The sequence below is a fragment of the Gopherus evgoodei genome, chromosome 7 (genome assembly GCF_007399415.2).
Source record: "Gopherus evgoodei ecotype Sinaloan lineage chromosome 7, rGopEvg1_v1.p, whole genome shotgun sequence".
Taxonomy (NCBI): domain Eukaryota; kingdom Metazoa; phylum Chordata; order Testudines; family Testudinidae; genus Gopherus; species Gopherus evgoodei.
The window spans coordinates 115,439,147-115,462,475 of NC_044328.1; the positions used below are offsets into that span (position 1 = coordinate 115,439,147).

The 23,329-nt window shown below is 39.6% G+C and overlaps 1 protein-coding gene and 1 long non-coding RNA gene across 3 annotated transcripts in view; one reads left to right on the top strand and one right to left on the bottom strand.

Moving 5' to 3' along the window:
* The first annotated feature begins 14 nt into the window (after positions 1 to 14).
* LOC115655305 overlaps positions 15 to 23,329 on the top strand; it is a 28,067-nt gene continuing 4,752 nt past the window's right edge. For both annotated transcript variants that reach the window (XR_004001362.1, XR_004001361.1), the window contains exons 1-3: positions 15 to 97; positions 6,720 to 6,824; positions 10,927 to 11,048. This is a non-coding gene — a long non-coding RNA (uncharacterized LOC115655305). The remainder of the gene's footprint in view (positions 98 to 6,719; positions 6,825 to 10,926; positions 11,049 to 23,329) is intronic.
* The window catches only part of ARL8B (ADP ribosylation factor like GTPase 8B), a 40,664-nt gene continuing 31,642 nt past the window's right edge, over positions 14,308 to 23,329 (bottom strand). Inside the window, exons 5-7 of the mRNA XM_030570600.1 lie at positions 19,067 to 19,134; positions 18,712 to 18,782; positions 14,308 to 16,305 (exon numbers count right to left, since the gene is read on the bottom strand). Of these exons, the coding sequence (XP_030426460.1) occupies positions 16,256 to 16,305; positions 18,712 to 18,782; positions 19,067 to 19,134 (189 nt within the window). The 3' untranslated portion in view covers positions 14,308 to 16,255. The remainder of the gene's footprint in view (positions 16,306 to 18,711; positions 18,783 to 19,066; positions 19,135 to 23,329) is intronic.

Genomic DNA, 23,329 nt, shown 5'->3' on the forward strand with positions numbered 1-23,329 from the left:
AGGGAGAGACATTGCCCCTCTCTGAGGATGCGGCGGTGCGCACGTAAGGCGCCCCGGGGCGGGGCCGAGGCCGAGGCCGGCGAGCTGTCGTGGCAAGGTGGGTCCGTGGGGAGCTGTCCGCCAATGGCGGAGCGCTAGCGGGGCCGGGGGTGCGCAGTGACGGGAGCCGGGCTCCCCCCGCGCAGTGGCGAATCGAGCGCTGAAAAATTGCAGTCACTTTGCAAACTGTTCCCAAGCATCACTTCATCCTTCCTGCACATGCAGCCAGCTCTGGGGTGCAGCCTGGCAGCAGCTCCACAATGCAGAGCAGAGCAGAGAGCTAACTTCCCTACTATGGCTCCTCGCTCTAGCTGGGGGCCGGGCTGCTGGCTCGCCCAGCTCCAGTCTGCTGCCCAGGGCTGGGGTAGATCTGGGGAGTTAGATGCTTGGTTTGTCTCCAGTAATCAGCAGCATCCAGGCTGGTTGTGAAGGACCAAAACATACGCTGCATCGTGGCAAGTAGCTGTGAGCGCTGGGGTCCCTGGCTGGCTCATGGTGGGCTTGTGACTACACTGCTGGGCCTCTTGCCACTCATTCGAATTTGGCTTGATCACCTAAATTTGAGTGATCAGAGCTGCAACCTCAGGCAACATGGGCCAGGTCACTCTGCCTTCAGTTAAGGAGCTGAGCTCGGCCAGCCCCATGGGACAGGGTATTCTTCAGTGTGGATGGGATTTTGTAGGTGAAAGTGGGACAGTCATGCAAAACCAAGGGCTTTTGGGAGGTCTGTAGGCCACATCAAAAATCAGGCCTGAAGTCCAATAATACAGATCATATAAGTTAGAGATGAGAAAGATGTTAGTTTATAGAGTCCAACATTTCTCTACAAATGCAGGATGTTTTCTTCTGGAGAGACAGCACTGTCAAATATTTAGACTATACTGCACTTGTCCTTGGACAAAAGGCTCACTAGCAAAGCAAAACAAAAACATAAAATATAATACACAGAGCCTGTTTTTAAATCCAGGTATGGAAAAATACTCCAGATTCTAATTATGTAAATTGTATTTAAATCTGCTATCTATTTATTCATTTTTAAAGATAACCACTTTTTGTAGGAACAATAAAAACATGACCTCATCATGAGTTAACTAACAAATGTTACTTCCTGCAGTGTGTTTGACATTGTCAAGTTTTTGGGATGGAATATCTTGAAATTAGATAAAAACTAGTCATATAAAACATGGCAAATGAGGAGAGAAATCAGTGTTGAACCAAAAAGAAAGGGGGGGGGGGGAACTAGCAAGGAAAATATTGCTCAGAAGACTCTAATTTAAAAAAATATGAACTATGAAAAAATAACTTGATTGGCTTCATAATACCATCAAGTATGGTTCTATCTGAAATTAAAAAGGTCAGGAATTTCAGATTTAAGCCTAAAATTCCATCCCTCACCACACTGGATGGGCCTAGGCTTCAAAACAATGGGTGTATTGACATACAACGTATGTTGAAATGTACTACATAGGCACAAAAGAATAGGGTAAAGTTCTGAATTTTCTGCCATTTGGGTGTCTAATTTCAGGATTTACATTCAAGTTGGAGCAGCAAACTCAGTTCCTTTAATTAAAGCACAGATTACTACATAGCTTATTAATAGTGGCAGAACAGAATGAGAATTCACTTGTTTATTCTTATGAGAGATAGCTTCACTATCAAGCACTCTTCTTGGGGTAACATTTGAACATCACTCTAGTCAGCTAGTGCTAAATGTGGTGGTCCATTTACTGAGGGCTGGTCTACACTACGGGGGGAAATCGATCTTAGATACGCAACTTGAGCTACGTGAATAACGTAGCTGAAGTCGAATATCTAAGATCGGATTACTCACCCGTCCTCACCACGCAGGATCGATGTCCGCGGCTCCCCCTGTCGATTCCGCAACTCCGTTGGAGTTGGTGGAGTTCCGGAATCGATATAAGCGCGCTCGGGGATCGATATATCGCTTCTAGATGAGACGCGATATATCGATCCCCGAGCAATCGATTTTAACCCGCCAATATGGCGGGTAGCCTAGACGTAGCCTGAGTGAGACATCTTTCTTGGTGTACATCACATTTGCATTAAAAACTATACAAGGTTCCAGTTCATTTCTGGGTGAAATCAAAGGGGATGGGGATTTTGATCCACAGAACTCGATTGGTTTTTCAGTGCTGGATAGATTAAGGACTGTTTCACTTCCTCTAGTTCCCCCTCCCTCTCCTCCTACCCCACCCCTTCCTCCTGCCTTGCCTCAGCTGCTGGGGTCAGTTGGAGTGCTTCAGCTGACAGTTCACTGTCTCCTGCCCATCTTGTCAGATCCACCCCCATGGATCCTATTGCAGATTTATATAGTTTGAGGCTAGAAGCAGGGTGTTCCATTCTGGATTTCATTCTCTCTTTCAGTATAATGGAGAAGTATACTTACTTCCAGAGCAAACTATTTACACAGGCATCACTGAGGAGATCCTGGGTTTTTTTGGTTTTCTTTGCTTTAGTTAATATGGAATAGCTGCTGTATTGTCTCATTTTTAATTTTTATGTTGTGAAGATCCCTAGAGGCTTGTGATAGGCCCATCTAATAAATGAAGTAAGAAAATGAAATCCTGTTCAAGTCAAATAATAAAAGGGTAATGGAATATATTCTATTTTATATTAAGTTGCTTAGGTTGGTTGGTTATTGGGGCGGGAGGGAATTTAAACTGCAGTACCATTTAAAAAAAAACCTCATCTTTCACCCATACTTTTATATAAATGTTCAGTTTCCTTATAGCCTGGACTTCCTATGGGTTGTTTTGATATCACTGCTACATATATAAAAGGATGTGATCTGACCTGTACAAAATTAATTAGAAAACCCCAAATCATATTAAGCACACATGGTCTGAGGTTCTATTCCAAACTCCAACTTCAAGCAAAGTCCTTCGAAAGAATTCATAAAGGTCCTCAAACTTGGGCTAGTTTATTACTGTGCGACAATAATGTGCAATGTTCCTAGTGTTGAATGGCTCCTGCCTGAAACTACGTGAGAACTAATGCTGTTGACTGAGTTTCGCATTGACTCTTCCAACCCCAAACTTTACAGGGAGGGGTACTAACCCACATAGAAAATAAAGAACAGATTCAGCTGAACTTTTGGAATCTGAAACCATTCAGTCTCACACAGTGCTACAACGACCCTACACTTCATTTACATTATCTCTATGGAAAACACTCATAGTTTGAATCAAAGCGCTCTATCTCTCTCTCTCTGTAAGACTGATGACATACCCACGTTGATTAGTATGAATTATAGTCATGATCTGGAACTGGTTCCATTGCCCCTGAAGGACTCCTGGATGTAGAGCTGGTGTGGGATTTGGCCTTCACGGGATTGTGGAGTTACTTAAAATACTACAAATAACTTCAGTTTTGCTTAAGAAACTGTACAGATTACTTGGCATTTCCAGCTGTTGGACACAATAGCTTGGCTACATTTTCAAGATGAGGGTTCTATATTTAGGCTTTCGTAGGCTGAGAAGCATATGAAGGACATTGTGGAAGGAATGTTAGGGAGTGCTGGGACTCATGGTACGATTTGCCATAGGTATCTGCCTCAGGTAGTAACCACTATTTAATGCTGCGTAATTGTACAGTGCTGTACTTTGGAGAAATACTTCTTTTCTGACCATTGTGAGCCATCGGTTTAGTCTCTGAAGCTTGAAATTTAATTACCTTTATTTTAGCATACGTATTAACAAATATTGGGCCCAACCCAGCTACTACAACATTCCACTTGACTCCCCACAAATTCCACTTAAAACCTCTACATTTGTTCAATGCTTTTATTCATTGCTTTTTAAAGAATCACTGCAATGTGTTACCAATAGAGAAATATCGTGGTTGAGTCCATCCCATTTGAATTTTATCCATGGTGTTAAAAGCATATTATGTTCAGAATGTGAGTGAGGGTAGTTTGCATATTTCTGACCATTTTCCCAAGAAACTACACCTCTGCCTCAATGTAATACAGTTCTTGGGAGCCAAAAAGTCTTACCGCGTTAAAGGTGAAACCATGTTATATTGAACTTGCTTTGATCCATCAGAGTGTGCAGCCCCATCCCACCCCACCCCACCCCAGACCACGGCTTTACCACATTATATCCAAATTTGCGTTATAGCAGGTGGTGTTATATTGAGGTAGCGGTGTAGCTGCCTTGGAATATTCTCATTTTAGTTCTTGTTTCATTTAGAATGCAATTAATAATGCCTCAAAGAATTTCTACCACTTTTTCCAATCTCAGCACAGATCTTTGCAAAATACGTGCTTTTATACTGTGAACTGTCACAGACTGTAACACAAACTTTTGACCCCATTTCACAACAACTTCCAGCACAACTCCAGCCATGGTCTGAGTAAAATTTCCAGAATGAAAATTGGAATTTTCTAATTAAAATTAAATTAGGTGAATTGATTCAGAAAGATAATGTGGTGTAAGGGGACAGTCAGGAACTCAGTGTTCTAATTTCATTTTTGCTACTCAGTTCACTGTGCAGTATTGGAGAAGCCCTTCGGGTAAAAAAAAAGTCAAAATGAGCTAAGACCCAGATTCCCAAAAGTATTGAGGCAAAACTCAATGAAAATCTGAGTATTAGACACCTAAATATCTCTGAGGACCTAGGTCTGGTTGGTTTAGGAACCAAATCCCATTTTCAAAAGTGGGCTTCCAAACCTACGTGTCATTAAAAAGGGCAACAAGGTTTGTACGTGCCTAGTTCTTTTTGAAAGTTTGTAGGAACTTTTTTTTCAACACCACACAGGTATTTTTCAAAACTCTTAGCCTGAACCCTTCTTTCCTCTTGTCCCTTCCAGCCCTACAGTTGTAGGATTTCTAGAGTAATGCTTTCTTGTACACCCATCACTTCTTCTGAAAAGTTTTTATTTATATATATTTTTATATATATATATATATATATATATAAATAAAAGAAAGGTGTGATGTTTTAAATCAAAAAGATAGCACTGTGTAAATCTCCCTTGAGGAAGCCATCCCCGACTACTTCAGGAAATCTAAAGTCTTTTCTTCCTTTGTTTGATTGATAGTCTTGGCAATTTAAGGACTTGCATGTATCAACAGAAATAGTATGTACAGCACAATCAGCAGCAATGCCTACAATGCCCTGCCAACATGTTTCAGTCCCGATTTAAGGCAAGAAGCTAGTGTGCCCTTTCAACATTAACTACTCCATCTGCGTAATTGTGGTAATAGTTTATGTGAGGTGAATACTGGCTCATTAGGAACTGGAGTGAAAGTATCCTGTATGAAAACCTAGAGAGATTTTATTTTGGCCACATACATGGTATAAGGAACATGCTGAACCTAGACTCCAGCTATGATGTTTGGGAACATTCAGAACCAGATAAACCGTGTCGACTGAGCCTTGCTCTTCTGTAAAAGATGGGTTATGAGAAGAGAAACGTAGTTTTAGGATTTTGTACACACATCTATCGCCACAGTATAACACTTACCATATAAAACATCTTCTACTGCAGTTTTAATCACAAGATCTCAAAAAAAGAAAAACATTATGCCCCAGTACCTCTGTAGATAATATCCAGTTATGAAAAACTGAAAGCATCTCTTCCCTTTCTCACATTACATGGTTAAGTATGTGTATATTTTGTATTAAAGCTAATTTGCTTCCGTCCTCTCCCCTTTATTGCCTTAAATGCTCAACTTTGGCTTTGAATACACACTAATTACAATAGCTTACTGTTTTCCTAGTAATTTACTTGCTAAGTAAAGTGATCTATGAAATCTTCCCTGATAGAGATTTGAAAATGCATCAGGAGATAAAAATGAGCAGGAAAGCTTATGATTCGAGGCTTAAGCTAACTGAAGAAACTTTGCCCTTCCAGATACCTATTTGCATCAAACACAGGAGTTTGTGGGGAGTGGGTTGGAGGGAGAGAAGAAGAGGAAGCAGCTCCTCTGAGGTCAGCGTGGAAAGAGAGACAGTTTCCCTCCAAAAGCAGTGAAAGTTAAATTCCCACACACATCCCTGATCAAACACTAACCAAGAAATTGCTCTATTTTGACCTGGAGTTTACAGTCACTCTGATAGCTTGTAAAATTCAGCTCTCAAGCTACAGGGATGTTGCTACTATTGATTTCAGTGGGAATCACACCTATGAAACTGAGCTTGTAATAACCACTGCTTTGCTTCTGGGCCAATTTCCTTTTGTAAAGAATGCAACCAAACTTCAAAGTGATGAAATAAGAAGAGCTTATTCAGTGTAGCAAGCAGCAAGGTACTTCTCAATGACTGGCACACACTGTTCACCATACTGTACAAGGTATTTAAATGTGATGAAATGCAGTATATACAGAGGTCTAGCCTACAGTTTCTGCAATTTTCAATGGGATTTCCACTTACCCAACTATGGGCCAATAGACCAAAAGAAAAAGATGGATAGATAGAGACAACTTGGAAATTAGTCATAGCCTCATTTGTCAATTTACTACTTATAACTATGATTTTTAACATTTAAAAACCAAGGCTTAATAATTACATCAGTATCTAGAAGGTGCTAGTTTTTGTATGCACATACACAAGACTTTATATATGAAAATGTATATGGATATAACACGCAGAAGTGATAGTACTTAAAGTGTTTTTCATTGTTAAGTGTTACCTGGTTTTCTCCATTTTACACACAGGGAGATTGAGCTGCAAGAATGAATAAGAAGGTTAAGGGACTTGCATAAGATCACACAGCAAGTCAATTTTAGAGCTGGAAACAGTAGCCATATCTCAACTTCCAGGTCAGTGCTTTATATACTAGCTATAGCACCTGTTGCTTGCTACTGCAAGAGGCATCCATAAAAGTATAGGGAGGAACTGGGAGGAACCCCAATGTTTAGCTTACCTAGCACTTCCCATTATAGGAGATTCATGTGACCTTTTTTGTGAAGCACTAACACTTGCACTTGAACATTCAACAAGGACAAAGCTCTCAGGCTGAGCTCCCTTTTTCTTGTCCCATGAAAATCCACACAGATTTATCTGAATTTCTTTATTAAAAGTCACCATTCTCCTTCTCACTTGAGGCGTTCTGGAACATTTTGGCTGCATACCATATCAACATTCTAAAGGGTCAGCGCCATGCTGCTGGCAAAGCAGCAGAAATAGCAGCATTGGGAACTGCTGGATCAGCTGTTAGTAGGGATACAAGAGAATGAAAGATGTGATAGAAGAAGGGAGGCAAGTCAAGCTGGGCTCTCCTCCCCATCCAACTACACCCCTCAGACCAGACACATGGTCCCAGTATTCCATTCCTCCTCTGAGACAGCACATGGGGCAGAACCCCTCTGACTCTCTTTTCCTGTTAAAATACCTAGAAAAATACATTTTAAAACCCATATGTTAAGAGAAAGCTAGTTAGGTTGCAAAGTTAACCCTTCATGAAAGATAGAGGAAAAAAGTAAATCGGGCATTTCCTAACACCTAAATTCTGCCCCCTTGCACATAAACATCATCCAGTGAATGGACTGGGGATAGGGAGCAGATTGAAATTTCAAATAGTGCATGAAAACATCTAAGAGCAGCCACACTACCACGTAGACTACTATGCATGAGTATTTTGTCCCTTTAAAAAAAATAAGTATGCATATCCACCCTTGCTGAGTGCATGTGTGTGTTTGCCACTTTTTAAGTGGCACATAAAAAGTAAAAATATATTACTAGGGCATATACTTATTACCCCTTGTCATCCGTAAGCTTAGGGCAGTATATAGCAAAAAGTTACTATGCTTTAGCGAGGCTAGTCAGTCTTCAACAAGCTAGCATTTCAAGGACAAAAAAAATTCAAAGATGGATTTTTTTCTGTTTAGTTTCTCACATGATACACAGTTTTAAGTCAGCCAGTTCAGCAAGCAATTTTAACTAAGAACTGGAACTTATATTCCTTACCACCTACATTTATATTTCTACTATTATCTTTTTAGGAGTTTGGGCTGAGTGCAAAGTAAAATAGAGCCAGTAGGGAGCAGAGTTGAGGCATGCCACCTGGGAAGAAACGGTATTTATGCTAATTAGACACAGTTTAAAAAAAATTGGCTAGAAATCAAATAGTACAGCGCAACATGGGACAGCCACAGCAAATGGCCAAAATATTATATGTTAGTGATCTAACAACCCGAAGATAACAGTATTATCAACTCTGTTAAGGAAAAGAAGTCTTGTCTCAAATGTTGTAGCTTTTAGTATGATACAACACTCTGCTTCAGCCAGACAGAATATTAAAGTGTGTGCGCGCGAGCACACACACATTAAATTTGTAGGGAGAATTGCTCTGTGTATCTACTAGGATATATTCATTAAGGTTGACTGTGGGAACTATATAGCACTTTTCATTTCATTCAAATGATCTACCAGCCCAGATAAGAGTTTTTCAAGCCAACATATGTGGGAGATTCACACCTCTCAACCAGGAAATAATGAAAGCATGATTGATGCCCAGCATTAATTAAATGCATAGTTATATCAGGATTTTACTTCTGACTCTACATTTTTATCTCTAAGAGACCCAATTTTCTTAAAGGAATACTCGAATATTAAGACCCAACACATACATTTTGTTTAGAAAGGTTTCAGACCCTATGGCCTTAAAAAAAAAAAGGGCATTCAAAAAGAAAGTGAAAAATTTAGAGGTAAATATTCCTCAGACGCGTTTCCAAAGCATCATTTGATCAGCCTAAGAGAATTAGAGCCTGAAACTAATTTATTTTCATTGTAACAGCTGAATATAATACCTGAGCCAAGTGGATTACTATCCATAATATACAAGGACCCTTTAAAATGACTTTAACCTGAAATTTCTTTAAGTGCCAGTTAATAAAAAAAAGTCAGATCAGAGAGCATAAAGATGACAGAGTACAAGATGGGATAAATAATGCTGGGAAACAGGTGTTCTAACTGGCCCTTACAGTAATAGGTGAAGTACGCCTTTAAAATAAAGGACAATTTAGGTTACCTCCCAGACATTCAGTGTATCAAACCAGTGTCAGATTAGGCCATTCTTATACATTATTTTCCAGGGAGAGTTGTGGGCAGGACAGAGTTCTGAAACTTTCATAGTTTTGGGGTAAAAGGACTTGAGCACATTTTAGACTTCTTTTTGCCTGATTTTCTGATTGGCTAAATTTGTCATGTTATAAAGACATGCTTGTGGGTGGAACAATGCAGGTGTAACATCTGAGGTACCACTAACAGTGCACTACTGACACCCATCTAACCTTATTCTTTCCCCAAATTTATTACAGCTGAAGGGCACTGGGCCTTAGATTTTAACAGTACCGGATACAAGTTAAGAGCTCTATTAAATCCAACACTGAATTCTAGAGCAGTGGGGAAGTAATCATATACTGCTTGTGTAACTACCTTCACTCTGAATGTAACATATGGAGTCTTCTGATGCCAATAATCAAGGATTCCTCCCAGATCAAAGGCTGTAATCAGCATAGGACTGTACTCAAAGCCATCTCTCCTTCTGCAGAGACCAGGCCGGTCACATTTTGATATGCCCATTTTTACATGTGCATTTCAGATAGCTAATTGGATCAGAGGTAAAGGTTTAAAAGGCAAAAACAGCAACTAAAAAAAATTTAATGTTTTTTGCTTATTATGCAGATTTGTTTTTTCGACTCCTGTAGAATTAACAGGTCATTGTGAACAACCCTTCCTTTTAATCCAGTATGGCCTTCTTGATGGTGTCTTTTGGTGCATCTAGTGAAGTGTTCTTTAAACTATTCCAATCATCATTCAAGTCTGATTAAATTCTTCCTCCCATGTGATTTGTCTCTATTCTTTTCAGATTTGTGAAATTAGCCCATATAAAGCTCATTCATATTTAATAGGAGGAAGTCTTGATTGACTCAATTTGCATGAGTGCCTGACTACAGCAATTTGCCTTAACCTTGTGAAAATGCGAGTTCAAGCATCTAGCTTTCTATACACATCTATTTTGATTAGTGCAATTTTTCCTTTCACTATAATAATTTCAGAATGGAATCTAATTTTTAATTACAAAACAGATCGCCAAGCACACAACAGTGGGATATTTACTTTTCAAAACAAGAAGCCGTGATTAAGGCATTAACAAGCTTACCGTACAGTACCTACCATCTACCCAGCAAAACCACTCATGCAGCATTCATATTAAGAGGCAGAGATGGACTTTCCCTCCCCTAAAACTAGTGGTTTTAGCATGCCTAATAAGTGCTAAACTGGACAGAGCTGAAAACACAAGTCTTGATAAGTAGGGCCAGTACTGCATGGTAACAGTAAACTGAGTACTCACAGCACTCATTTGCCTTAACTGGTTTACGGCAAGCAGGTATAAAGGTGACATAATGCAATCTTACTTGAGGGCTAGACTCAGTGAAGTTAACAACTTGGCCCTAGACCACTTGATAAGTATGCCCGTAGTAATGCAGGTACATAGGGGTATTTGGTGACAAGTGTGACCCATCACTTTAATTGACAGAGATCATGTAACAGGAACTGTAACTTGTCCCACTAAAAAAGCCTATAAATAAGGGCAAGAAACGTACAGGGCCAGAACGAAATTGATATAGTACCCCAAGTCAGAAGCAATTGACACGCATACCAAAATTCTATCACCTTACATTTTTAGGCTAGTTAAGAGATATGCCTGCTCAAAGTGACCTTTGTTTGGATCAACGGTTCCTTCCATAGCTCTTGTGGAGATGCATGAGACAGAACATAAGCAGAAATATGGGGCAATGAGCACTATAGACATGAGATGTCACTCAACCGTACACAGGCTTTTGAAGTCTACAGGAAAGGATCCAGTGTTAACAGTTCATATCGGCACTAATGACACTGTCGTGGCATATTTCACAGATAATAAATTTGAGACCTCCGAAGCATGCTCATAGAGAAGATCACTTGGACAGCAGTCATTCCTGTCCCACAACCAAAGGAAGCCAGAAGGCAGAAGATTCTGGAAGCAAACTGCTAGCTAGGTAAGTGATGTAGGGTTTGGGTTTTGTGGAACATTAGTCCACTTTCTGTGGGGAATAGGAGCTGTATAGTTTGGATGGTCTCCACCTCCGCAGAAGAGGAAGTAAGCTTGTTTGGCCAAGCTGGCTAGAGTACTCAGAGGGTGTTAAACTAATCACAAGAGGGGTGAGTGAAGAGGGAAGATATGAGCACTTCACATAAAATAGATTTTCTTCTCAACATCTTAAGGAACCAAAGGACATGGAGAAGAAATTATTTAATTGCCTGTACACCAACAGTAGGAGCCTAGGTAACAAACAAGAAGATTAGGAGTTCATTTATGAGCATAAATTTGATCTAGTTGGTATTGCTGAAAAACTGTGGGATGCTCATTACTGTAATTAAAAATCAATTATAACCTGTGTAGGAATAACTGAACATGCAAAAGGGAAGGGGAATAGCAATAGCACTCCACATCAAAAAATGGAGTTACTTGTTTAAGTCACTGATAACTCAGTATAAAATTATCTTGACTGCTTCTGGATCAACATCCTAGCAGATAAAGCAAAAAAGGGGTATTAGTTAGCATCTGCTACAGACCATCAAATCACACTAAGGAACAGGATGACCATCTCCCGTGACACCTATTTATAGCAAGTGGGGGGAAAAAACCTGTGCAACTATGGGGAACTTCAACTTGAGTGATGTACACTGGAGGTTGTACGCTGCCAGTACTAAAACATCCTTGGAATTTTCTAAATATTATAGTTGACAACTTCCTAACTCAAAAAAAAAAACATTGCATCCAACATCAGGGAATTCTGTATTAGATCTTGTCTTGACATATAAAGAGAAATTGGATCACAGAACTAAAAAATAGTAATGGTAGATAGAAGTGATCACATTTATAATGTGCAAACAGAATAAAGTCCAGACCAGTGATCATATACTTGGTGATTCATAAGGGCTAATTTCACAAATCTGACAGCAATTATGAAACAGTTCACGTGGGAGGAAGAATATTATCAGAAACATGTGAATGGGAATTGTTTAAAGAATATTTTACTAGATGCCCAAAAAGCCACAATCAAGAAGGCTGTACTGGATACAAAACCCAACCTAGGCTAGACATGAGAGAGACAGAGACAGTATAAACGAACGGAAGAAAGTTCAAAGCTAGGAATTGAGGAAAATGTATAAGGAAAGCAAAAAGGGATACAAGGAGAAATCAATGGTCAGAACCCTGCAAATCCACAGATATCTGCTTTATGTGGTATATGCAAACTATTTTTGCATCTTGAGGATCGGATGCAGATATAAAATTTGCATCTGCCCAGGGCTCTATGGCCAGCAAAGTTAAAGGACAATAAACAGTTTTTAAATATATAGGGAAAAAAATATAATCCTAACATTATTAGTCTCTTACTAGATGGAAATGGTAGAATTAGTAATAATACAGAAAAGGCAGAAGTGTTTAATAAATATTTGTTTTGTAACTGCAATAAGACCGAGGCACTCATGTAACACTTGTTCCATTCCACTAGGACCTCAGGACGATGTTAAATAGCAGCTATTGAAGATAAACATTTTTAAAATCAGCAGATCCAGATAACTTGCATCCAAGAGTTAAAAGGGCTGAGGAGCCCACTGGAACTTGAATGTTGATTATCAGTAAATCTTGGAACACCAAGGAAGTTTCAGAAGAAAGCTAATGTTGTGCAAATATTTAGAAGGGGTGAACAGGATGACCTGGGGAGTTACAGACCCGTTAATCCGACATCACTTCTGAACAAGATAATGTAGTGCATTATCAAACTTTTGAACTGGTGACCCCTTTCACATAGCAAGCCTCTGAGTGTGCCTCCCCATAAACACTTTTTTATATATTTAAACACCATTATAAATGCTGGAGGCAAGTGGGATTTAGGGTGGAGACTGACAGCTCGCGACCCCCCCCCCCATGTAATAACCTTGCAACCTCCGAGGGGTCCCGACCCCCCATTTGAAAACCCCGATATAGCACCTGATACAGGACCTGATTATTAATTAAAGAGGGTAAACAATGCCAGTCAACATCAGTTTATGGAAAACTGATCTATCAAACTATTCTGATACTTTGATGAGATTACAAGTTTAGCTGATACAGGTAATAGCATTGATGTAATATACTTAGAGTTCCATAAGGTATTTGATTTGGTACTGCATGACATTTTGATGAAAAGGCTTAAGACAAAATTAACATGGTACACAAACAGATTAAAAGCTTGCTAACTGATATGTCTCAATATGTAATTGCAAAACAGGGAATCATTTAAAGGGTGTGCTTCTAGTGCGGGGGGGAGGGGGTCACACAGGGATCAGTTCTTAGTCCTACACTATTTATTAATGACATAAAAGAAAAACAAAAATCAAAGTTTTTGCAGATAAAAAAATTGGGGGAGTGGTAAATAAAGAAGAGGACAGGTCACCAATACTGTGGCCAAAAGGTCTAATGCAATTCTTGGATGTCTAAACCAGGGAATCTTGAATAGGAATAAAAAGGTTATTTTACCTTTTTTTTTTGGCACTGGTGCGACTGCTGCTGGAAAACTGTGTCCAGTTCTAGTGTCCACAATTCAAGAAGGATGTTGACAAACTCAAGAGGGTTCAGAGAAGAGCCAGGAAAATGATCAAAGGACTGAAAACAACACAGTCCTTATAGTGATAGTCAAGAAGCTCAATCTATTCAGCTTAACAGAGACTGTAAGGGCAACTGGATGACAGTCTAAGTATCTACATGAAGAATAAGTGTTTAATGGGCTCTTCAGTCTAGCAGTGAAAGGTATAACACCATCCAATGGTTGGAAGTTGAAGCTAGACAAAAATTTACACCTTATTTCCAGTCTGAATTTAACAGTGAGGGCAATTAACCACTGGAACAATTTACCCAAGGTCATGGTGGATTCTTCAATTTTTAAATCAACATTGGACATCACTCTCAGAGATATGCTCTAGGAATTATTTTGAGGAAGTTCTATGGCCTGCCCTGCATTAGGTGGGTCAGACCAGATAACAGTCCATTCTGTTTTCTTCCGAATCCAAGCATCCAATTATAAGTTCTACGTGCAAAGAAGAGGCGAGTAGGGCAAGTTTCAGACTGAGCAGCCATTCCGTCCATGAAACGCTGTATGTTGTCCAATCTCTTTTATAGTTTGATTTCCTGTTTCATTTTAGAAGTCAGAATACAGTTAGTGTTTGCCCATGGCCCATAGAAAGACATTAAGCCAGGAGGAGTCAGTAAGGTAAGTGTCAATACAACCCTCAAAATTTAAGTTTATTGAATAAAGCTGAAGAGCAGTAAACCAACAATATGCATCCATCTAAATAAAAAAATCACTTATTTACAAAGTTCAGTAATTATATAAGTTGTTCACATGCAGAGATTAATGCACAGGTTAACAGTTGGTAGCAGTGTTTGGATGCCATAAATTCTAAAAGCAGTCAAGTAAATACACACCAAACACATCAAGTTCAGCTATAGGCCAGTAACTAAACAGTGACCTGGTCCCCACACAGAAAGATTCACACATTCTAGTTCAGTTTCCTTATTTTTAGGCACAAGCAAAGTTGCTAAATAAAGTAACTGTAGCAGTTCACGGTGAACTAGTGACTACAGTAGCAAGTTAATATACCCCTCTCTACAGCACCAACACTAGTATGAGATTAATTGAAACCATGCTTCAGAGAATGAAAGGACAAACTAAAATACAAGCGGAGTTTATGAATGAAGACAACATGTAGTGTGTGCACAGTGCAGTAGTTGGTACAGAACAGTAAGGCCATAGCAATCTAACTTAAAACTGGTTTGTCTTAATTACGTGATGGACAAGTGTTCACAACTGAAGGTTCTGAAAGTGCACCATCTGAATCTATGTTTAGGTGCTGCTTAAAACAATCACACACAGTGTGAGGCAACACAAGCAGGTGTATCATAGTTGTGTACACTACAGTGGGCTACATTAACATTACTATATGAACAAACCAGTCTTGACAAGTCTGTCCCTTTAAATATACTGAAGTCACTGAGAAAGTATAGCTACAAAGACGTTACAATCTTTAGTTTATACATATTTCTCTATACTGTAGAAGCTAATCAGAAACAGGATCAATTCATTGGCTCTCTTGTGCTTTGAGACACAATAAAATATTTCGACTTACAACCTGTAGACTTTGCACATGATTACATTGAGAAAGCAGGCATGTCTAGAGTTGTCACAATAGCTAGATATTCCATAGCACCAGGTGAAACTGTGCCCAGCTATTCCATCAATAAGACACTGACTTGACAGTTACACAGGTGCAGTGCTGAAAGTCAGTAGTATCACTGATCATCAAAATAAAGTTATTTGAGTATCATGCAGCAACTCAGATTTGTTCTGGTGTTTCAGATAAAGATCATTTAAAGCATCTGGAGATAGAAAAATGCATTTGTGAGCAAAGTGATGCTCTTAGCAATTTGTTTAGTCTGCTAGAATACTCCAACTGTTGAAAGCTGTTAGTAAAATATTCCATTTCCATCCCCATAAAATGGTAAATAAAAAGGAAGATACAAGTAATGATCTGGACAAATACAAGGTTTGGCTTCTCTAATTCATCAGAAAAGTGGTGTCTAAAAGTGACTACTATAAAGTCCCATCTGTAGAATTAATGATGCTGACCTAGTGCTCCCATTTGCAGACAGTTTCCATTTCTAAATCTTACAATATGCACCTCACATGCATTTGTGAGATTAAAAATAAATTAGCATCCCACACCACAGTTAAAGGTTTTCTAAATGCATTATATGGCACTAGAATCTTAATGCTGTGCAGTGTCAGCATCTTCAAGCCACTAAATACTAGAAATAAAATATTTTAACATTCTGAAAATCAAATATAAAAATCTGGTCCAGAAAGACCAGAACAGAAGTGTACTCTGATTTAATATGGTACAGATAATTTTTAAAAAGCCTCCAGCCACCCACACACACTCTTTCGACAGCTGTAAAATAAACCTTTTTGTGCTGACTTTATCATGACAACTCTAGTTGATTTTGTGATAGGAACAGGAATATAGGTCTTCAGCAGTGCACATGAGAAATGAACTGAAAAAGGCCATTTCTTGGATACAAGAGGACTATCGAGTAGTAATTCATCATGGAGAAAGTGGACAATTCTGAGATTATGGCCAGCTGGGAGATTCCAGGAAAACTTCAGCTTCTTCTAGATTTTGAATGCTGAATAAGCCACTGAAGCGTGATATCTAAAGGGAAAACAAAAGATGCACTGGTGTAAGATTTTTCACAATATAGCTAAAGATTTAAACACTGGAAAGCTCATTTTTCTGCGTGTGTGTGTGTGTTATAGAAGAAGTTCTTCCAAGATACTGTTCTCAGTACACAGCTGAGAGGAACCTTCACAGGCTGGAGAAATTTCCCCTCTCCAATACCTCCAAAAGGAGTCTGTACGGGAAATTAAAACATATGCAGTCTTTCCTTGAAGGAAGACATCACTCTTAGCATTCCAATTTGGGAAGAACTGCCAGTTTTCACCATGATCTCATGCTTCTGGCCAGTTGGTCAATTATAAAGAGACTCTGAAATCTCCAGGAAAGGCATGAGACATCATGGAGAGAGAATTAAGTCAAGTGCCTAACACTGTAGTAATCAGAGCAAGCTGGATGCATTAAGAAGGTTAGAAAACATGCAACACCCAGACTACAGAGTTTGCTTATTTAAACACAAAATCCCCCATCAATCCCTTTTTCCTCTCTGGACCTTAACCTTCTGATGAGGCAACCAGAAGCATTTAGCCTAGAGATGTAAGTAAAGATTGGTGAAAGACATGAAACTTGTACATTTGAGGCAGGTGCTCATCTTGTTCCTAAAATATAAGGCACAGAAAGGCAAAAGGAAGCAGTTTATGTAATGCAGTGTACTATGGGGGAACTGCTGCTAGGTAAGAAAACTTAACTCATTGGTTCTCATCTTGTGGGAGGTCATGACCCAGAATAGAGGTGATAGCAGCTCGCTCATATTCACTACCAAGAGATCTCTGTTGTAGGAGACTCACTGGTACCTGGGTCCTACTGTCCCCTCCTATACCCTCAGACGTGCCACATAAACAAGCAAAATTTCAACAGCACCTAATATGAAACTGTAAAGAAGCCAGTGGAAGGAATACCTGGGTACATCTGAGGATCCCAGCATTAAGCAATCCCCAAAACAATGTAAATTAAAAAAAAATAAAATAAAAGAACTGAAGCCACAGTCTTCTCTTATTACACACACATATTGGATCTTATTAGCTGTATAATACCGTGTTCAGGGGAAGCTACCTTTAGTCAGCCACATAAACCTAAAGCACACTAGCCTGGGAATATCCTACTCCTATTCCAGATGCTAATTAACTGTGACTGAGCTAGTCTTCTCAGTTTACTCATCTGTACTCTGATGTTTACCCTTCTATCTTTGATTATTTAGACAGGTGATGTTCTAGGCACATGAGTTGTCCCTGTTCCAATGTTGTGAGCAGAGAGTGTAATGAAATCCTAAGGGATTCTTACCCATGTCAATTCCTTAAGCAATCACAAGACTGTTGAAGCACAGGAAGATTCATGGACATTAGCAGCCAGAAATACAAGCCAGGACACTAAGTGGTGTCCTGGTTTGATGCCCTGCAGATAATCTACAACATCCTTATGTCTGAATCTTGGTTTGGAAGGACTGATTCCAGAAAATGTGGTTTGAAGGTAAAGGTTAGCTACATCCACTCAAAGTGGAAACTTAATTTCATATTATAAAAAGGCAATGATAAAGAAGTTGTTCCCTAAGGGAACATCTTTTTATATACTGGTCATCTGTTACCCAGAATGGTTAATAAGATAATAGACATGGTCAAGTCACCATATGAGAATCTAGCTTCCCCCCACCCTATCTTGGCAATGCAACAGCCTTGTACGTGTTGCAGCATTAGTCATTTAAGGTCATGCAACAGCTTCCAGCTTCAACTAGCTGGCCTTCTTATACCGGTAGAGTAGGTGAAACACTTAACATTGTTACCTAGCAAAGCAGATTGCACACTTCTCCCTCCATATTTGTCTAAGCATCCCTCTGATGCATCTAGCCCATAAGTAAAAGAAACCGAACACCCACTACTGCACCAAACAAATGAGATTTGTTATGCAATAAGGAATTTGAGCCTCTATGCATTTATATGCTTCATTTCCTCTGATAAAATCATGGATAAGCATCTATGAAACCAGTTTGAGCACTAGAACCTAGCTACAATTCTTTTCATAAGCTTCAAATCTAAAAGATTAGTTTAAGATATGAACTGCTGTATTTTATACAGCACTATTTTAGCTCAATTTGCTATTTCTAGCTTGCAGCTCGTAACTAGAGACTAGCTGAAGTAACGCAATAAACTTGATTTCACTGACTGGATACAAGAATTGTAAAGGCTTCAAGTTCAGTGCTTCTTAACTCCTCCAAAATGGCATAACATTATTTGTACTAAAATGACACTGAGGAAGTTACTATAATTAATTTATACTGTATGGCACTTTGAAAATGGCTCAGACTCATTGCCTATGTCTAACACAGATAAGAGGTTAGAGTGAGTACTTCCAGTTTCTCTCTCAAATTGGCATTTCTGGGTTAAGTGTTACCTATATTATCCTTTTCTTTGCAAGAAATTGAATAGCAGCAAATTTCTCTGTCCTGAATAGCAGCCAGATTCCTGAAAGAGAGGAAACATGTAGTAATGTTTGGTGATAACTTAAAGTAAGATCTCATTTTTACATTAGTCACTTAACGTTTCCAAGACACTATCACTTAGTCTACTGTATGCAAGCTTGTTTCTCTATAGCGTTTCAAGCCATCAACTGTAAATAAGACACCAGCACAATAAGCTGAAATTTGTTAATTAATTATTTTCTATAGCTTAAGATAGACATTTGTAAGAATTTAGTAAATTAAAATTCCAGTAGACTCTCCTTTAACCATATCTTCTTTAAGACTTACATCTTTTCAATTAGCTGCTTCTCATCCAGAGCATTAGTAAGGTCTCTCTTGTTTCCAAGGACTAGAACCTAAAACAAACAGTGGTAAGCATTACAACATTACTTGATGACTGCCTGTGGTTGTGAGCAAAGATGTATATTTTACTTTGAACACAGGGAGACAAAACATTGGTCTGTGTCACTTTCAAGGCATTGTAGCGAGATAAATACATTGGATTTGAGTGTTTGCACCTCCCCTCAATCTATTTTATCAATAACATCTCAGCTGGTAGAATACTAAGGTCAAAACAGAAACCGCAAAATCTGATCATGAAAGCCCCTTCCAGAGGTTTGCTCAAGTCCTTAATGGCTGTCTTTAGAACAATCAGCAGGTCTTATTTCAGTTTCCTGTGCTTTAGGGCTCCTCTTTCATGGAGGTCTGCTATTCCTCCACCCATTGCCCTCCATTTTTGGATTGAAGAGTGGATTCTTCTCATGGCTTACCTCTATGGTTACTGGGTTTACCTTTGTACCAAGATTTCCCAGATCTCTGCTTGTGTTTCTCAGTTTAAAATTGTGGATTATGCTTTGCACCACATTTGTAATTTATTGACTATTGTGTTATGGTAACATCTAGAGGCCTGAGCCAGATCAAGGCCCCATTGTGTTAGGCACTAGATAATGTTTTCACCTCTCTTTGTACAGAGTAAACCTGTCCCTGCTCTAAAACAGATTTACTTGTGGTAGGTGCTGAACAAAATTCAAACAGCATTGAGGAAGAGTTCCCTAAAGCATGGAATAGTTGCATTATAAAAATGCAAAGTAAAATATTACCTACCATGCGTGTTCTAAGTGTTTGCACAAGCTAACTTTACCATGAAGAACCAACCTTGTCTGCTTAATAATTTCTAAGATTTAATCTACAGATTTGCATAACTTACATTTCATTTGAAGTTAATGTGCATACAAATCTGTGTGAGACTGAGTATGTTTGCAGTGTTGTAACTTGTTGGTCCCAGGATGAGAAAGACAAGGTAGGTGACGTAGTACGTTTTATTGGACCAATTTCTGTTAGTGGAAGGTACAAGCTTTCGACCTAAAAGAGCTCTTCTCCAAGTCTGGGGAAGGAAGCAGAGTGTCTGAGGTAAATACAAGTTGGGACAGAAACTTAAGCAGAAGGTTTAACACAAATTGTAGGCCCACTTGAAATGAAGAGGGCAATTAAGGACAGCAGGCAGTGTGGTGTGTTACAAATTGTAGTAATGAGCCATAAGACCAGTGTCCCTGTTAAGTCCATTTTGTTGTTGTTGTCTAGCAGACTTACAAAGTTAAGTTCCCAACCTCACCTTTTGAGTATGTTGTGCAGGTTTTCTTTGAGGACAATTATTGAAAGATCAGATCTGGAGTGATCACTTTGTGGAAAAAAAATAAAATAAATAAAAAGTTCAACCCTGGGTGATACAGTGTTTTGGTCTTTCATCATTTTTCTATAAAAGATCATTTGAGAGCATAGTGATTGCCTGGTTTCACCTAATAGTTGTGATTGGGGCATTTAATGCACTGGACGAAGCACACCACATGTTGTGATAGGCACATGCCAGACCCATGAATCTTGAAAAGGTACAGATCATTGTAGCAGTGGAGATACGTCTGAAGGTTCTGCACAGTCCCTGAATCCCAACCAGCAGATAGCAGACGCTCCGTCTGTAAGTTTGACCGCTATCGTATATTTAATCATGATAACTAAGTCAACGAGGCCAACAGACACCACCTATTAAGAACACACCACACAATTCACATAGGAACTTGGAAGATACCATCAAATCCTTCCCCCAAAAAGTTCCAAGAAAAACTCCACAACCTCATCCCCCACAAACCCATCCTAGAATTGTTCTACATGCTTCCCAAGGTACACAAAGAGGGGAACCCAGGCAGACCCATCATATCTGGCCACGGCACTCTTACTGAAAGAATATCAGGACTCATAGAAACCATCCCTGGGTCACTCATCACACAAAGGTTCTCCTTCCTCCACAGCACTACCAGCTTCCTCCAGAAACTCCATACCATGAGCAATCTCACCCAAACCTCCATGGTGGCCGGGATGGTGTTCACCTCCCTATACACCAACATCCCTCACTACAATGGTATTATTGTCTGCCTCATGCATACAAGATAATGTACAATACTCAGAAATCCACCCAAAACACATCAGCAAGCACATCCATTTCATTTTCATCCACATTTAACAAACTTTTTCCGAACCCTGGGAACAGCCACATGTACTACGATGGCTCCCCAATATGGAAGCCTCTTTATGGACCACACTGAGAAAGAATTTGTGGAAAAATGCACCATGAAGTCAATGATATACCTGAGATTTCACCACTTATATTTTCATCCTCTAGACAGAGCACCTAAACTTCCTCAGATTTCCACAACTTCAACCACCACCATGCATCCTCAAACTCTCTCCAGAATACTCCCACAGCAAGATCACTTCCTGAACACCATAATTTGCTCAAACAATGGAACCCTAAAAGCAGCTGTAAACCCAAGTGGCCCACCAATCACTACACTTGCCTTCCTAGATCCAGCAACCACTCCAAACACCCCAAGAAGTCTTCTCTACAGCGAGGCACTCAGATACCAGAAATATGCTCCAAGGAGAAAGTCTGGGATATACATCTTAACACACTTAAAACTACCTTCACCAAAACAAGGACACCTCAGAGAAGTGGATCACATCACGGTAAGAGCCACCTAAATACCCCAGGAGAAATCTGCTTCAATACAGAAAAATCCCTTCAGACAACACACTCCTAGTTGTCAGCCAACAACCCACATGGGAACCCATATTGAATATCTATCAAGCTGTCTAGAATGGCTCATGACCATGAATGCCAGTCTCAAGGCAGACTTAAGAAACAGGGCAAAAATCCCCAACTAGTTGTATTGTCTATACGTAGATTTCACAAACCAAGTACTGAGTGTGAACACCTCAAGCACTACAACAGCCTTAACATGGAGTCACAGACAGCCCCCCTTGGGTACTCCAGTTTATCTTGCCACCTAGGCAAGCTTTCCTTTGTGATGGATGGTCCCTTATACCAAAAGTCACAATATTCAGGTTACTCCCAGTTCCAAAGGATAAGTCACTTACTCCAGTCAACTCTACCTTAGCTCTCTCAAAGGCAATGCTTGTGGCCAATTCTATAAACCAACTAAAGATCTGTTAACCAAGAAAAAGGAATTAGAGTTATATAGAAGGTTACAGCAGGTAAACACACACAAATGAGTTAGTCTTAGGTTTCAAAAGGTAATAGAAGCTGCTGTAAGATGCACGGTCTATATGTCCATTAGGGCTAATGCAAGCTAAGCTAAACTTACAGATATTGCCCTCTTCCAAATTCCAAGCAGCATAGCGATGCAATTCCATCTGGTCAGGATTTTTTATTCCCTTCCCCCAGAGTTCAAACTGATGGAACAAGTGGCAGCACCTACCTCCTCTTCATGGGTGTGTGGGGAGAGACCCCTAAACCAATGAAGTCATTGTTCTTTGATGTTTCACAGTGGCTCATTTGATTTCAATAGGCCTTCTTGTGTGAAGGACCAGCACTTTCCATTAATTAATGCTTCTTTCCCAAGTTACACAGTTACAGAGGTTTACAATGCACTCACTATAACCTTCACCATGGGCCACAGATGTTACAACCAAGATCAATACACGCAGCATCCTACAAGCATTTCATCACATGTAAATACTAAAACACATTCTTGTCAACTAATCTGTTTTAATCATGCTAGCACACAGGTGGGATCAGACTGGTTTCCAACTATGCATGCATCAGTGTTCAGTGAGGCCTAGTGCCCTTGGCATTAGCTGGCACCTGGTCTGCCAGCACCATATTATCAAACAATTACAGCCAATATTTGATGGGAACCACACCTCCCCCCTTCTGGTCTTCAAACAAACAATGCCCCAACCTTGCCAAGTTCATCATCAGAAGCAAGTTCCCCACAGACCAGGATACCAACTCAAAGCAGCACCAGTCCATGGCAGAATAGATGCAAAACCTGCAGACATATTTCCCCTGCAACCATCAATAGCCACTTTTCAAAATTCCTGGGTCTACACATGACTCACATGTGGTGTACCTCATCTTGTGCATTAAATACCCCAAAAACAACTATGTTAACTCTTCTGCTTAACCATTTGTCCCAACTTGTATTTACCTCAGATTCTCTGCTTTCTTCCCCAGACCTGAAGAGAAGCTAGGTAGCT